The sequence below is a fragment of the Topomyia yanbarensis genome, chromosome 2 (assembly GCF_030247195.1).
Source record: "Topomyia yanbarensis strain Yona2022 chromosome 2, ASM3024719v1, whole genome shotgun sequence".
Classification (NCBI taxonomy): Eukaryota; Metazoa; Arthropoda; class Insecta; order Diptera; family Culicidae; genus Topomyia; species Topomyia yanbarensis.
The window spans coordinates 138,534,623-138,549,829 of record NC_080671.1 but is presented as its reverse complement, the minus strand read 5'-3'; the positions used below and the strand labels follow the sequence as shown (position 1 = coordinate 138,549,829).

At 40.3% G+C, this 15,207-nt stretch overlaps 1 protein-coding gene across 2 annotated transcripts in view; it reads right to left on the bottom strand.

Moving 5' to 3' along the window:
* LOC131681523 (T-box protein H15) overlaps positions 1 to 15,207 on the bottom strand; it is a 173,074-nt gene that overhangs the window by 51,987 nt on the left and 105,880 nt on the right. For both annotated transcript variants that reach the window (XM_058962339.1, XM_058962340.1), the window contains exon 4: positions 10,595 to 10,880. In XM_058962339.1, coding sequence (XP_058818322.1) covers positions 10,595 to 10,880 — 286 coding nt within the window. The remainder of the gene's footprint in view (positions 1 to 10,594; positions 10,881 to 15,207) is intronic.

Genomic DNA, 15,207 nt, shown 5'->3' with positions numbered 1-15,207 from the left:
CTTAATAGACAACCCAAGGAATGTAATTGCTGCATCAAACCAAACAAATGCAGAGAAACTTGGCAGTGTAGGAGGCAAATACATTAACAGGGTCCAAAATATGTAGGGGTCCAAATTAGGTGGGTTAGCCTACTAGTCACCGTCTCTTGATCTGTACTGTAAAATAAGTGAAATGTACTATAGTGATGCCGTAATAATCGTAAGAGAAAGTAAACCAAGAAAGTCGCTCATTGTAGATATGTCGTTTTGAATAAAAGTTCTAGAAATATGGGAAAAATTAAGATTACGACGTAAGTAACATTCAGAGCCTCTCTTTGTTTACTTTCTCTTTCGATTATTACGATGTCACTGTAACACTTTGCACTAACTTTCCAGTACATATCGAAAGCCGACGGAAATATATTTAAAATGACCCTTAGAGTAGGCGACATATTGTTTTTGAGTGTTATGTCCGTTAGTTTGTCATACAACATCGAGCGAGCTTTTTTGTCAAACTAGGTAAAATCCGTGCAAATTTTGCGATTTGTTGCTCTCAGAGTTAAAAATAATCGAAGCTCTTTTTTGACGGCTGAAAATGAACCTGACGCGACTCGCGGTGAATAGAAAAAATATTCATTCAAATATCCATCCTTATTAGAGTTACTATATTAAGAGTTAGGCGGACACGAAAGCCGGAAAACTGGCAGCACTTATTTCAAGAAGAAAACACTGGCATCCCATGTAAATGTTGAAGCTCTAGCTTAATAATATCATTGTCACCGTGAGTAAGAACTTTACATGCACGAATAGAAAAACCAATTCGAAGATCTGATCATATGATTTCATACTTGTGCGCATATCTTTTCTTGTTACAGAAAAAAAATGGTTCTTTTCGTTTTACTACACTCGATAACACAAGATAAGACTAAAATAATTATGACCATAATCACAATACCTTTTCCATATACATTCAAAGAGAACATGTTATGTGACGTCATGCTCGATTGACGGCATTTGACATGTTCAATTGGCTCCGCTCAGTGTCTCCGCCTAACTATGAATATAGTAACTATAATCCTTATTCATTCAGTTGAATTATGTCGTTTTCGCTTGAGGCGGAAACTAACTCAGTTTCGGACCTAACTGCTGTCAAACCGTTTGTTTGAAGCCAGTTTCGAACCTAGGTTATGCGCCACTGAACTGAAAACCGAGTTGGGTTCTAACCTGAAATATATTTCGGGTTCGCTCACACCACTGCTGTTTGGCGAGAACCCAACTCAGTTCCAATAAAAACGTTCGTTTGAAGCAACTAACCTGGGTTAGTTTCTAGGTTCTCTATCGAAAACGACATTAGGTTCTTTACTGGCACAGTTAACCTCACTTTTCTTGACAGTTCGCTTGTATTGTTTACATGGACTTAGAAAAATTTGTGGACGACTAGATTCGCTCGACGAAAATCGTAAAGAATTTTTCCATGTAAACAGTACAAGTGAACTGTCAAAAATGAACACTCAGTTCATTTGTGACATCAGCGTAAAGTATTCAATGTCGAACAATAAATTCATTTCACTAATTATCTAAGAAAATGTTTTCAAATCATCATCGCTTACATTGTGCCAGGGCCAACTTTGATGCGTTTGATTCGTTGCTGCACGGTCGCTTCGTGTAGTAATCGGAGACGAATGAAAATCTGCATGAATGAATGGGCGGTTTGTTCGTTTGACGTTTTCAGCTGCGTCACTGAATATTGAAAATGAATGTGGCTGAATATGATCAATTTTCATTCAATGAATTTGAATATTTTTAACTCTGGTTGCTCTAGGGAAAACTCTCAAATTCGAGCGAAACAAAAATAAACGTCAAAAGCTCTTTTCATTTACTTTGATGCACTTCGAGTGCACATACCTCGGTGCATGGTAGAAAAGGTTTATGTTTATTTATTTGAACTTTAACCTAATCGGTCATTCATCGCATGGTCAAGAAGTGGATTTTAGAAAAAAAAAATCACAATATTCAACATAACTGACGCAACCGCGAAAGGATTGAGCTTGAGCTTGAGCTTGTGCGACAACCCCTGGCTGCTACTCCGTTATCGATCTGGACTAGCTGAAGGTGCACAGAGAATAAGTAGATAATTATGCTTGGGAGTAGCGAAACATTCAATGTGCAACTCCTGGTAATCCTAAAGTATTGATCAATACCAGCGCTGGACAGGCCCGAAAGTAGATCGCGAAAGGTAAGGGAAGGAATGGTTAGTCCGATACTTGCTTTTGCTAGAGGCCGTATATACTACTGCGCACTCCACAAGTATCACAGGAGGAGGATATTTTTGTTAGTACTGGAATGAGTGGCGGTCACGCTTCCCACTCAACCACCGGCGCCGTCCTGACGCAACTTCGAAAGGATTGTAAACAAAAATCAAACACTCAGCGATAAGAAACTTTCGAAGTGGGCCCTTCAAGGGGAAGAATGGTTTCCAAATTTTGGGCGTTGAAATGGAAGAAATGTTTAACACGAATCACATCTGTTGTTTCGAAGGAAATGAAATAATGTTACGGAACAATTGTGTGTGAAATGTCGAAGCACATAAATATCAACAACCTTAAAAGATGTAAAATATCAGTTCAAAGAAGATAGTAGCTAATTGGGAGTCAAATTAGCTGGTCGTTCGCAACACGAATATAAACCTTAAATGTTCAAAAGCACACTGCGAAAACTATCTCAAAATTATCGCAGTAACGTATTGAAGCTGAGACAATTCGAATAAAAATATTTACGCCTTTAAGGGACAAAGAGACACGATTCAATTGCTCACCTACTCTGATATTTTCACTGATAATTTTCAAATTAGAGTTGGCGACTTTCCATATTTGACTCGAAAACTCCGGTTTTTGGGTTTCAACCTTTAGCGAGGTTGAGCATCTGCCGATGCTGATTGGTACAGTGTGACCATTGGTGTGCTCAAAACGTTGTCTAATGGGGAAAGACACCATAGCTCGTTGTTACAAAGAATCGTGGACACAACAGCGAACATAAAAACGTTAAATATGCGATACTGAAGATAGTGCAATAGAAGTACCTGTTGAACACCATACAGTAGGTCTACTTGGAGAAATTTCTTTCCTGAAAATGAGTGTCAGCAGGATCGGTGGATGACGTGGGTAGTATAGGTAATACTACCCACTTGAAATAATTCGACTGACCCACTCGAAATTTTGAACAAACCCATAATTTAAAAACTGTCACGCATGTATCTCACGCACATAAAGGGTGTGCGGAAGCAAATTGCATCACTTTCAAATTGTTATAACTGTATTTTCTGTGAAAATTTGGGTAAAATTAGTTCAATATCGAACTTTGAGCGCACTGTATCGTCCACTGCTGCTTGCTTTGTGGCTAGGATGCCTCCATCCAAGAAAGTGCCATCTTTACAAATGAACACATTGGGCAAAGGCTAGAGGCCGCAGAACGTAGCTGGCCCCACGCTCAGGATAGACAAAAAACATCTAAAATGGTTTACTTTGCAGTTTCGGTCTTATATTAGCGAAGTAAAATGTTTAATGAGAAACAAAACGTGATTAGAAGTCAATTTTTCCAGCTTCTTCACACCAGAAACATTGTACTGGTCACGTTCATGTTCAGCAAAACACTGTGGTATGTTCAGTTGTACTAAAAATAGAGAACGATTCTTGTGATATATAATCGATTCAGGACGTTCAAAAGTTTAATTTCATAAATAAATTTTTACTTGATTTTCTAAGATTCTCACTACAAATTTCACCGTATACAGGGCACCAACGCTAATTGTCTATGGCTGTGTGGCCCACTTATTTGACATTAATCCGGTTAGGACCCGTGGTACACAACGGTGAACAGGTAGATGAACCATGTCAACGTGGAGATAGTTAGGAAAACTAGTCCCAGGAAGCGTCACCCGATGTGAATTTGAGCTGGTATAGGTCTTTATTCCGTTAGCTGTGACTGATGTTCAATTTGAATACGATCGTTTATTGTCTTCACTGGCCGATGTATTGGGTCGTTAAAACAGCCAACTCCGTGCTTCAGCAGATTCGCACAAGCCAAACTCGTCTCGGTGGCCACGCCGTCGATCTCAACTTCTTTTGTAGGTGCTTACACGCGCTATACCGTCGAAAACGGTTTTTTTCATTGACGTGGAAGAATATCACAAAGGACCCGAACGAGGACCATAGATATAATTTCAAGACGAAGAATCGATTCTATTTGAGCATACTTTTGAACGGGAGGGAAAACACTTGGAAAGAGTAATATGGGATACGACAGGTGAAATGTACGAAGCGAGAGATGAGTCATATATGAGAAGTAAGGTGAAAGGTGACCCTTGAGGGGTGAGTGGTTATCAATGAGTGAAAGTCGATAGAGACGAGAGGTGAGAAGTTAGCGATACGTGGTGTGCAATGGAAAATTAGAAATAAGAGTAGAGTAGTATCATTTAACAGTGAGAAATTAATAATGAGTGCTAAGAAGTGATTTGCTAAAGGCACAAAAATGCAAAATGTATAATAAACGAGGTGAGATTAATGGCGAATGTTGATAGATGAGTTGTTAACCCCTTCATGCTCATGTTATTTATAAACAACAAGACTTTCTCACCAAAACAAATAAGACTAATAACTGTGAGTGAAATGTTGATATATCTAAGTTGTATTGAAATGTTATTTAAAAATAGTAAAACTTATAAATTTGAACTGTTTTCGACTACCGTTGCCGAGCAATTGAACCATTGTGAAAATTCTAGGAAAATTGTATGGAGCATCTGAAGGTAAAAATCTAACAGCTACTAGCACTGCAAGAAACGCACTTATCTTGATCAAGTTTGGGGGCCAGAAGCGCCATAAAAGATGTAAGGCAAATGTTAGAGATGAATGATGAATAGCGAGGTTCTCATCACTCACTACTCATCTCTAGGCTCTCGCCATGCACTGACCTGTGAGAACTATGAAATTATGAGTAACGAGAAATACGATGCAAGAGTTGTAATATGTAAGGCGAGAAGGGAGATATGAGGCATTTGATATTAGAGGTGATAGGAATGAGATAAGAGCTGATTAATTAAAATAGCAAGATGCGAAAATAGGAAAAGAGATATACGAATTAAGGTTTGCACTAATAGACTAGATATGAACCAATGCATGGTAATCACACAGTGATCTGAGAAGGGGAAGGGAAGGGTTGAAATGAAAGTGTTGAGTAGCAACTTTTGAAAAAAGCGTGGAGAAATAACACATGAGATTACTGTTTAAAGATGAGTATTGAGAGGTGAGATATTATAGAAGTGAGAAGTAAGTTAGGAGTAGTTAAATATACACGGAGGAAGTTCCAAAGCTAGATGTATGCGATGGAAAAATTCAGATGTGAGAATGTGCAAATTGAAAAATGATACATGAAAGATTACTTTAACCCTTAAATGCGCAATGTTGTTTTAAAACAACATTGCGAAAATCATCTCAAAATTATCATAGTGGCGTATTAAAGCTGTGAGACAATTTTCAGAAACTTTGAAAAAAAAATTGGTTTGCGCCTTTAAGGGTTAAAAAATGCAACAAAACAAATATATTGCGAAACAACAATGGCTCCAATCAGCATATTACACTGAATTAAAACATATGTAAAGTTGACATATAGTTCATGTAAATGCAATGGTAAATCTCCTTCTATATTTTGAGGCATTTAGAAGTATACAAAATATTCTCCTTGACTCGATACACAGTTTCTGTAACTGACAAGTTTTCGTTCTGCTTATAAATAAATTACAAATTACAAAATGTATATTACTATTTTTAACTTCTGAAAGACTCGGAATATCACATTCAAATTATTACTACCTAGCTAGGGGATCCTATCTACATCTTGAGCACAGAAAGTGTAAATCAAGAAACATAATCTGGAGACGTAGTCAATCTACATGATACTGATGAGATGAAGTCGAAATGCAAATCAATGACTTGCTAAATGTATGGACTTTCATTTCGGTTTCCTCCCATTAAAGGGCGAACACAAAATTATTGCGACACATTCAACAGGGAATAACTTTTTTACTATTGGGTAAAAATCAACCAAATTTTGCACACTTTCTCATTGACGTGTATTGCTTACATGCTGTCAAACTCTAAGTCGTGTTTTTCGATTCAACGAAAATGGAGGGGAACCAACGCGAGTCGAGAGAACAAATTCTTTCCAAACACCTGGAATTTCCTGACCTGTCGCACCGGCAGTTGAACATTCACCATTCAACCGTCTCCAGAGTGTTGAAGTGGTTCTAGGAGCGGTTGACGTTGGACCACGGCAAAGGAGCTGGAAGAAAACCGGGACCGGAGAACAAAAAGACGGAGGGAAAGGTGAAGCGGATGATTAAAGCAAATCCCAACGTCTCAAGCCGTGATTTGGCTAAAAAGATCGGCATGTCGCAGAGCTACGTCCAGAATGCAAAGAAGAGAGCTGGACTACATACATACAAGGTACAGAACTTCCCAAACCGCGATGAGCGGCAACAATCGACGGTTAAAACTCGGGCACGGAAGCTCTACGACAAGATGCTGACAAAATATGGCTGCTGTGTGATGGACGACGAAACGTATATAAAAGCCGATTTTAAGCAAATTCCGGGGTTGGAGTTTTTCATTGACAAGAGCAAGTTCTATGTGGACGACAAATTTAAGAAGAAGAAAATGTCGAAGTTCGCCTTCAAATATCTCATTTGACAGGCCATCTGCTCTTGCGGACTGAGGAGTGAGCCTTTCGCGACAAAGGGCACAGTAAATGGCGAGATCTACAAATCTGAGTGCTTCGAGAAGCGCCTTTTGCCGGTCTTGCAGCAGCACGACGAAGCTCTGCTATTTCGGCCATATTTGGCATCATGCCACTATTCTAAAAGTGTCCTGGAGTGGTATGAGGCCAATTCTGTCCATTTTGTTCCAAAGGACATGAATCCGCCAAACTGTCCGGAGCTGCGCCCGGTGGAGCGGTACTGGGCAATGATGAAGCGGGAACTTCGGAAGAGAGAGAAGACAGTCAAAGACGAGAAGGACATGTTAAGAAAATGAAAAAAAACTGAGAAACTGGTACCGGATGACACTGTAAAGACTTTGATGGAGGGCATCAAGCGAAAATGCGTTCAATTTTACACTCAAGGCTCCATCGATTAACTTTCCTTTTGATTTTTGAAGTAAATATATTTATAAAACTACCCTAAAATTTGGTTTGATTTTAAACATTATAAGAAAATTGGCATGACATTTTCGGTGTCGCAATAATTTCGTGTTCGCCCTTTATTGTGATCTTCTAACATGTGTAACGAAGCGCAAATCATTAGCTTTCTACCCGGACTATAATTCGACTTCACCATGATTTCAACCGCATCCGCTATTAGTTGTTGATTTGTGAGATACCAGATACTGGTAAGAGAAAATCGAAATGCGAGTATATAACATACTAAAGAAACATACTAAACATACACATTAGCATTGAGTATTCGAATATATTTATTCCATCAAAGTGTCTGCTTTTATCTACTTCATTGAGTGCTATATTGACGATGTTAGCGCAAGTGATTATCTTCAGGCTCACAGCAAGCACTAGTAAAGTGACGGTCAACATGACTTCACATCGGGATGTTCGACAGCGTGTAACCTGCTCTGTCCAAGAGCCTTAATAGCAAAGAGTGCACCATGCGCAAACCGGTTATTCACCCCGACATACCTACCGCTTTCAATAAGATCATAATCGCAAAAATGAATTATTCCAAAACGATATTGTTTTGCAATTATTCTGATCATATCTCACAGGACAAAAGATTGTTGCTGTCTATAAATATTTTTAGGCACCCACATTTACTTCTACATCAGGTATTCCCGCTAGGAAGCCACTTGGGATCCATGATGGTTTTGTTGTACCTCAACGATATTCAACTGGTTCCGAAGGCTTCTTGATTGTCGTTTGTGGAATATCTCAACATAATTCATCAGGTTCGTCCAATTGAAGATGGCAGATTTCTTCAACAAAAGTTTCAAACCTTTGCAGATTTGTATGGGTAAATCGACCATGGACTCTCCTGAGTGCTATTTTTCTTTGATATCGTTCTCTACCAAGTACAGCTATTTAGAGTTTTATCGAATATCAAGAAGACTGGCAACTCTGTCCAGAATCTGGAGACAGTAACAGCAACGCCACTTGTGGGAAAAAGTAAAACTTCCGATAGTGATACACACACATATATACTTTTACATTAAGCTTCCTACCTTTCTCCAATAGAGGCGATGTAACCGTTGTCGCTTCTGGTTTGTATGGGTGAAGGAAAGAGATATCAGTCTTCTTAGTATGTAGTCTTCGGTTTTCTGAACAGATTAGAAATGTCTCAAAATCGACCAAAGCGGAGACCATTCAAGACCCTGCATGGGCGTCGTCCAACGTTGCACCTATAAAAAACCCTATTGATGGACGATTTTGTAACATCCTTTCATTAGGAGAAATGCGACCATTCCGGATCGTACGCGATGATGCAACTATCCATCGTTTGCTATCATCTCAAGTACATACTCGATACCTTCAAAATAATTTTACACGCATCGCATTCGCCGCATACCTTTAGGCCCATAATCCGCTTACTACAGGTAACAGAACTGCTTGTTCTCACACAATCGAGTGCATTCCGTAATTTAATTATCATAATTCCCCTTCCATAAACGCGCAAGAAAAAATGCAAGGCATACTGAAACAAAACACAAGTATGCGTAGCAAAATACGCAAAAACTTGCGCAATTCTCAACTACAAATTACCGTGAACCAGCTGCTACATTCCCTTTTCCAACTAAGCAACATGCACCGCGCGGCAGGATTACGCCGCACCGTCGCATCCGTTCGTCCGGTTCAGCGGTGACCTCGAAAAAATTAGGTTCAAGTTTTTTTTCTTCGCTGTATTGCAACGCGACGCATGCAACCATGACAACCGATCGGCAGCGGTGTGTGACAGTTCTGTCCCTATAATGACAGACGCTCTTCGGACGCATGTAGATCAGAAGGTGCGCAGTGAAGTGATGTGTTGACGTGAGACGGCCTTCACGTATTAAGATTGATAGCAAGCGACGCAATCTGTGAGGCTGCTGGACCGGTTTGATTTTTTTCTCTTCAACTGCGTAGAGGTCGCCTGGATCGATACGTCAAGTCGTTGGAATAATTAGCCGCCATGTTGACAGTTGCGGAGCAGCCACCTACGATCGAACGGTTGTTTATTACCTACTATGACCAAATAAACGAATGTGTTAACTCGTGAAAATAGTAGCCTCGCCGGAAGGAACCAAGTGGCCGAAACTAGACCATTCATTAATATGAATTGAATAGCATTAAGATAACTAACTAGCCCTGCTTCTAGCGGTTACGCCGGAATCCAACTCGAAAGGAAGGCGCCGAAAGTAAAATAAAAGAAGGATTATTTCCTTATGCAAATCGATCCCCTCGGCAAAACATGCCGAGAGCTGTCGAAAATGGGTGAAAAGCTCGATAAAGCCGACAAATTATGGTCACCTCATCGGTAGGTGCGAACAAAAATGGCGCTCGTTCTTTTACGAATTTGGTCGAAATACAGGGGTTCTATAAATGAAGTATAAATTATTGTCTTTATGAATCCTAATTACACTCTAGTCGAGTGTTGTGCTCGGATGGCTTTGCTATCGATTTTTCCGAGGACCGCACGTGGCTTCCACCGGCAGTCAGGTTTAGATCTACAAGGGCTATCCGCCCACCGTTTTCGGTTCTTTTCCAAGCCGAAAATATACGACTATTGGGAAATTATGCAAATTTACTTTACTTTCGAGCCCAGCAATCGTCCGGAGGAACCAACATTAAAATATTGTTTGTTTTTATGACCTTCATAACAAGAAACGATCATCGCACTTCATAACTTCCATTCCTGTGCGCTGTGGCTGCTTGAGAATCAGTCCCAGAAGGAGGAATAATACAGAAAAAAAAAGTACGCGAAAGAGTGAAGATTAATGAAACGCGTCACGATGCACTTGTCATCTGTCAAAACAAAAGACAGATGAAACTTGGCGGCGTCGAACGGGTCGAACCGTGGCGCCCCATATTTAGTCGGCAAATTGACGATGAAGAATGTGATACACGATGAGAGAAACTTCTGATCCCGCAGCCCATCTATGATTCCGGGAACCGGGAATCACAACCGAAAAAAAAAAACGAATCATGCGTAGAGTCTAGAGTTTCGCCCGGTGATTTAAACTTCTTTGACAAGTTTAGAGATACTGATCGGCAGCCGTTTTTCGGCAAGGGGGACATCATCGCACGAGCTGGAATCAGACCAGGTTGAATTAATTTGACAGACAACAAAAACCCGTGTAAATCATCCGGTGGACTCCCCCCTTCGGGGTGGAGGTGACTTCGAACAAAAATGTTTATGTTCCACAGCACGGCGATCTGCCCCGTGTGCGCCGGGACTAATGATCCAAAATTTATCATGATCACGACGACGGAGACGTCGACGACGACGACGACGACGACGACCGTGATCGCGACACGAAACAAGATTCATAAGGCCTGCCTGGATCAAATTACACCTGACACGTACCTGACCATTCTTGTCCATTTCGTTGTTGGTGAGCTTGACTTTCTCGAAGGAGATAACCTGTTTGCGCAGGGCGTCCGCACCGATCGGCGTGTCCGGGTGGGCATACAGCCGCGGTGGTGGTGGCGGATCGGCCTTCCCGGCGACCAACCAGGCGGATCGGTGGTACGCGTAGCGGTAACGCCGATTGTCCACCGGTACCACATCCAGTAGCACCACGTACCGATCGGCCGGGGTCATCTGGCGGAGGGGTCCGGAGAAGGATACACGCACCGTCGGGAACATGCGACTGGAATGGTAAGAAGAGAAAGAGAAAAAGGTTAGTTATGAATATACGTCAAATTAAGTTCTGGTAACTAAGCGCGGTAAGTTCCGCGAGATGTCGCCATCGTGGAACTGTGGTATCTGTTGTGGAAAAGCTGGAAATGATTATTCAAAACCATCATCAACGTCATCGTATTATAGTTACTATATTCATAGTTAGGCGGACACAAAAGCCGGAAAACTGGCAGTCCTTATTACAGGAAGAAAACACTGGCATCCCATGCAAATGTTCAAACTCTAGCTTAATAATTTCATTGTTCATGTCGTCAGCAAGAACTTTACATGCACGAATCCGATGATATGATGTGGTTTCATACTTGTACGAATATGTCTTGGTGCTACAGATTTTTTTTGTTCATTTTCTTTTCTTTACGCTCGATAACACAAGAAAAAGGTAAAATAATTGATAACCATAATCACAATACCTTATCCATAAACATCCGAAAAGAACTTGTTATGTGACGTCATGCTCGATTAGCTCCGGCAGTTGACATGTTCAATTGGCTCCGCACAGTGTCTCCGCCTAACTATGAATATAATAACTATACATCGTATCGTTTGGATTAAAAATGTGGTTTTTGTCACTTTCAGGAAGCTTATAATAGTGTAGAAAATAGTGTATTGATACCGGATCCTGATTTTCAGTGTTTCATACAACTTACAAGGGCAGCTTATAATTTTTAAATATAAAAATAAATTCCAGAACATATGCAACCTAATGCGTATTTTTCTTGAATTCATTGAACTATTGATTTAGTATCCTCGGGATTTATCAATAATTAAATTTTCTACCTTACCACTTTCACCGTAGAATACACTCAAATTTTCGGTAGAGTGCCTCATTTTAAAAATTTAAATTTAATCATTCATGAATTTAGCTAGCATGTTGACAGTGGTGGCTGTATATTTGGAGGTCACCGTTTTTTGCATTTGACATTATTGCCCGAATCGCCGTCACAAAGCCGGTAATCATTTGTGTCGTATTGGATTGTCAAAGATAAATTTTATGATTCCTGTGCATGGTTTTCCGTAATGTGTAGTTTGATCACAGAACTGCCACGTATTAGTTTTCCCTTAATATGTTGCAAGCGTATTGTATGCCATTATAGCTGCTTGTGCTTTGTATTGTAGAGTCAGGTAGGACGGAATATGAGAACTACATTCTCACCACGAAATCACCATTAGGAAAGTCTGGAAAATAATTTCTCTATGTATTATCCATAACTGATTCGACTTCTTCTAATTGCAACTATGTTGCAAGTACGCGTTGCAAGATCGCGTAATCATATCTCAATCCTAGCATCATCCACATACACGTTGACATACTCTATCATGTATTTTAGGTTGTTATGTAGAATGAATCGTTTTGCCTGGGCCAATTTATTGAACGACATCAAAACTCTGGTGGAGATCGAGATGAGCTTCAGTGATTGTGATGAGTTTTTCTCTGTAGCGTCTTTGTACGGCCGATGCGAACCTCAGAGGTATCAAAATTAGATCCCATATTCGTGAAATAGACTTCTTCTAGAAGGATAAAATGTATATTGACGAAAAGAATGTTTCTACAATCCAGTTCCTACCTATACGGAATAATGTACTAACAGTATCCAACGGTAACGTATCAACAGACACCGAATAGATTTTTCTTCTGTTTGTCAGTCCACCGAACCGGCTGAATCCTTCTAATCACCTTTTCTCCCGATGTTGATATGTAGTCTCTGGACACATCTGACTAGAAACAGGCTAAATTCACAATTCTTTCTGTTCAAGATTTGTGCGTGAAATTAGCGAGACCAAATCACGAACGAGTTCGGTTGGGAATTTTAAAATCGAATTTTTTGTTGTGTATGCTGCTTTCCAACCATCAGTAATGAAAATAAGTGCCTCTGTTAGTAGCACGTAACGACACAAACAGATTCATCCACCGACTGCGTACAGCTCAAAAATAATTTCTTCTTGTATTGTACAGCCCTTTGAGGAGATGCTCCGTTCGTTCTATACAGCTCAGTACGAATGATAACAGAAACAAATCTGTAGCGGATCTAAATTTAAAATCACTTAAGTGTTCTACTGATGCACCATATTGACGGCTCTGATCGAGTATGGCTGGAGGTGTTCACCTTTTTCGAGTAGTTCACGAAAGATTGTTCAAAACACTGTTTTTTCGTTATTAATGCATGTCATATATACTCCAAAATTTAATATAACATTACCAAACATATTTTCGACAAAACGGCGAAGAAATAGATTCATTCCATACAGGGGGAGTAATTGAAATTGATTCTCATTCCATACAGGGGGGGGGGGGGGGCTTACAGAGGCGGATTCAGGGGGAGAGTCCTGGGGGTTCGTACACCATCCGAAAATTTTTAACCTGGTGAAATTTTTGAAATTAATTTCAATTTTAAATTTGTTTAACTAATTTCATTAAATAAGATTATTACATGTTTTGTATTTTACAATGTTCATTTCAAAATCGAAATTTTAGACCCCCAGCCGAAATTATAAATATATGGATCCGTGAATGCAAAGAATTTGTAGATTTTATAGGTTAATCCTCCAACGAAAAAATGTTTTCTTTCGAGAGATCAAAAAATGAAGTCTTCAAATTGAACCGTTTTCAAATGAGATTGCACGCAGTTTTGAAAAATCAGATTTTGATACAAACGCGTTTAAAATTTTGAGAACACTTTCGATGAATTATTCGTGCTAGAATGTCAATATTTTGTAATAATTACATAGAATTTCGGGATTTGGACATCGCTGATTACAAATCTGAAGTTAGTTATCCGAAATTCACAATGGCCGCTCCAATATGGCGGACCCCCACTAAAAATAAGTGGCATATCAGCCAAAATCTAAAATTTGTGAGCGTGAAATTTGAGTTAATATGTATCAAAATCAACAAAATAAAAATGGCGATTCCAATATGGTGGACAAAAATGTGACTAACAATTTTGACCATTTTTTTATTCGTTTTTCGCGTTTTCTGTGGTCACGATTAATCTGCGATGACTCCACAGCTGTGAAAAACGTTCTCGACACCTGTACAAATGCAACGCGAACCATTCTGGGAACGTGCATTATGTCATAAAAAGGTTTCTACCTGCAGCACGCGTTTCGAGTCGAGATCGTCCCATTGCGGCAGGGTTGCTGCTTCGAACAATAGACTGTAGAACCTTTTTTGGTGTGCGGATCGAAAAATCCGTTTAACACAATATAGTAAAAACAAATAAAGGGCGAACACGAAAGTATTGCGACACATTCAACAGGGCAAAACTTTTTTTACCATTGGGTAAAAATCAACCAAATTTTGCACACTTTCTCATTGATGTGTATTGTTTACATGCTGTCAAACTCGAAGTCGTGTTTTTCGATTCAACGAAAATGGAGGTGAACCAACGCGATTCGAGAGAATAAATTCTTTCCAAACACCTGGAATTTCCTGACCTGTCGCACCGACAGTTGAGAAAAATGTTGAACATTCACCATTCAACCGTCTCCAGAGTGTTGAAGCGGTTCCAGGAGCGGTTGACGTTGGACCACGGCAAAGGAGCTGGAAGAAAACCGGGACCGGAGAACAAAAAGACGGAGGGAAAGATGAAGCGGATGATTAAAGCAAATCCCAACGTCTCAAGCCGTGATTTGGCTAAAAAGATCGGCATGTCGCAGAGCTACGTCCAGAATGCAAAGAAGAGAGCTGGACTACATACATACAAGGTACAGAACTTCCCAAACCGCGATGAGCGGCAACAATCGACGGCTAAAACTCGAGCACGGAAGCTCTACGAGAAGATGCTGACAAAATATGGCTGCTGTGTGATGGACGACGAAACGAATATCAAATCCGATTTTAAGCAAATTCCGGTGTTGGAGTTTTTCACCGGCAAGAGCAAGTTCTATGCGGACGACAAATTTAAGAAGAAGAAAATGTCGAAGTACGCCTCCAAATATCTCATTTGGCAGGCCATCTGCTCTTGCGGACTGAGGAGTGAGCCTTTCGTGACAAAGGGCACAGTAAATGGCGAGATCTACAAATCTGAGTGCCTCGAGAAGCGCCTTTTGCCGTTCTTGCAGCAGCACGACGAAGCTCCGCTATTTTGGCCAGATTTGGCATCATGCCACTATTCTAAAAGTGTCGTGGAGTGGTATGAGGCCAATTCTGTCCATTTTGTTCCAAAGGACATGAATCCGCCAAACTGTCCGGAGCTGCGCCCGGTGGAGCAGTACTGGGCAATGATGAAGCGGGAACTTCGGAAGAGCAAGAAGACAGTCAAAGACGAGAAGGACAT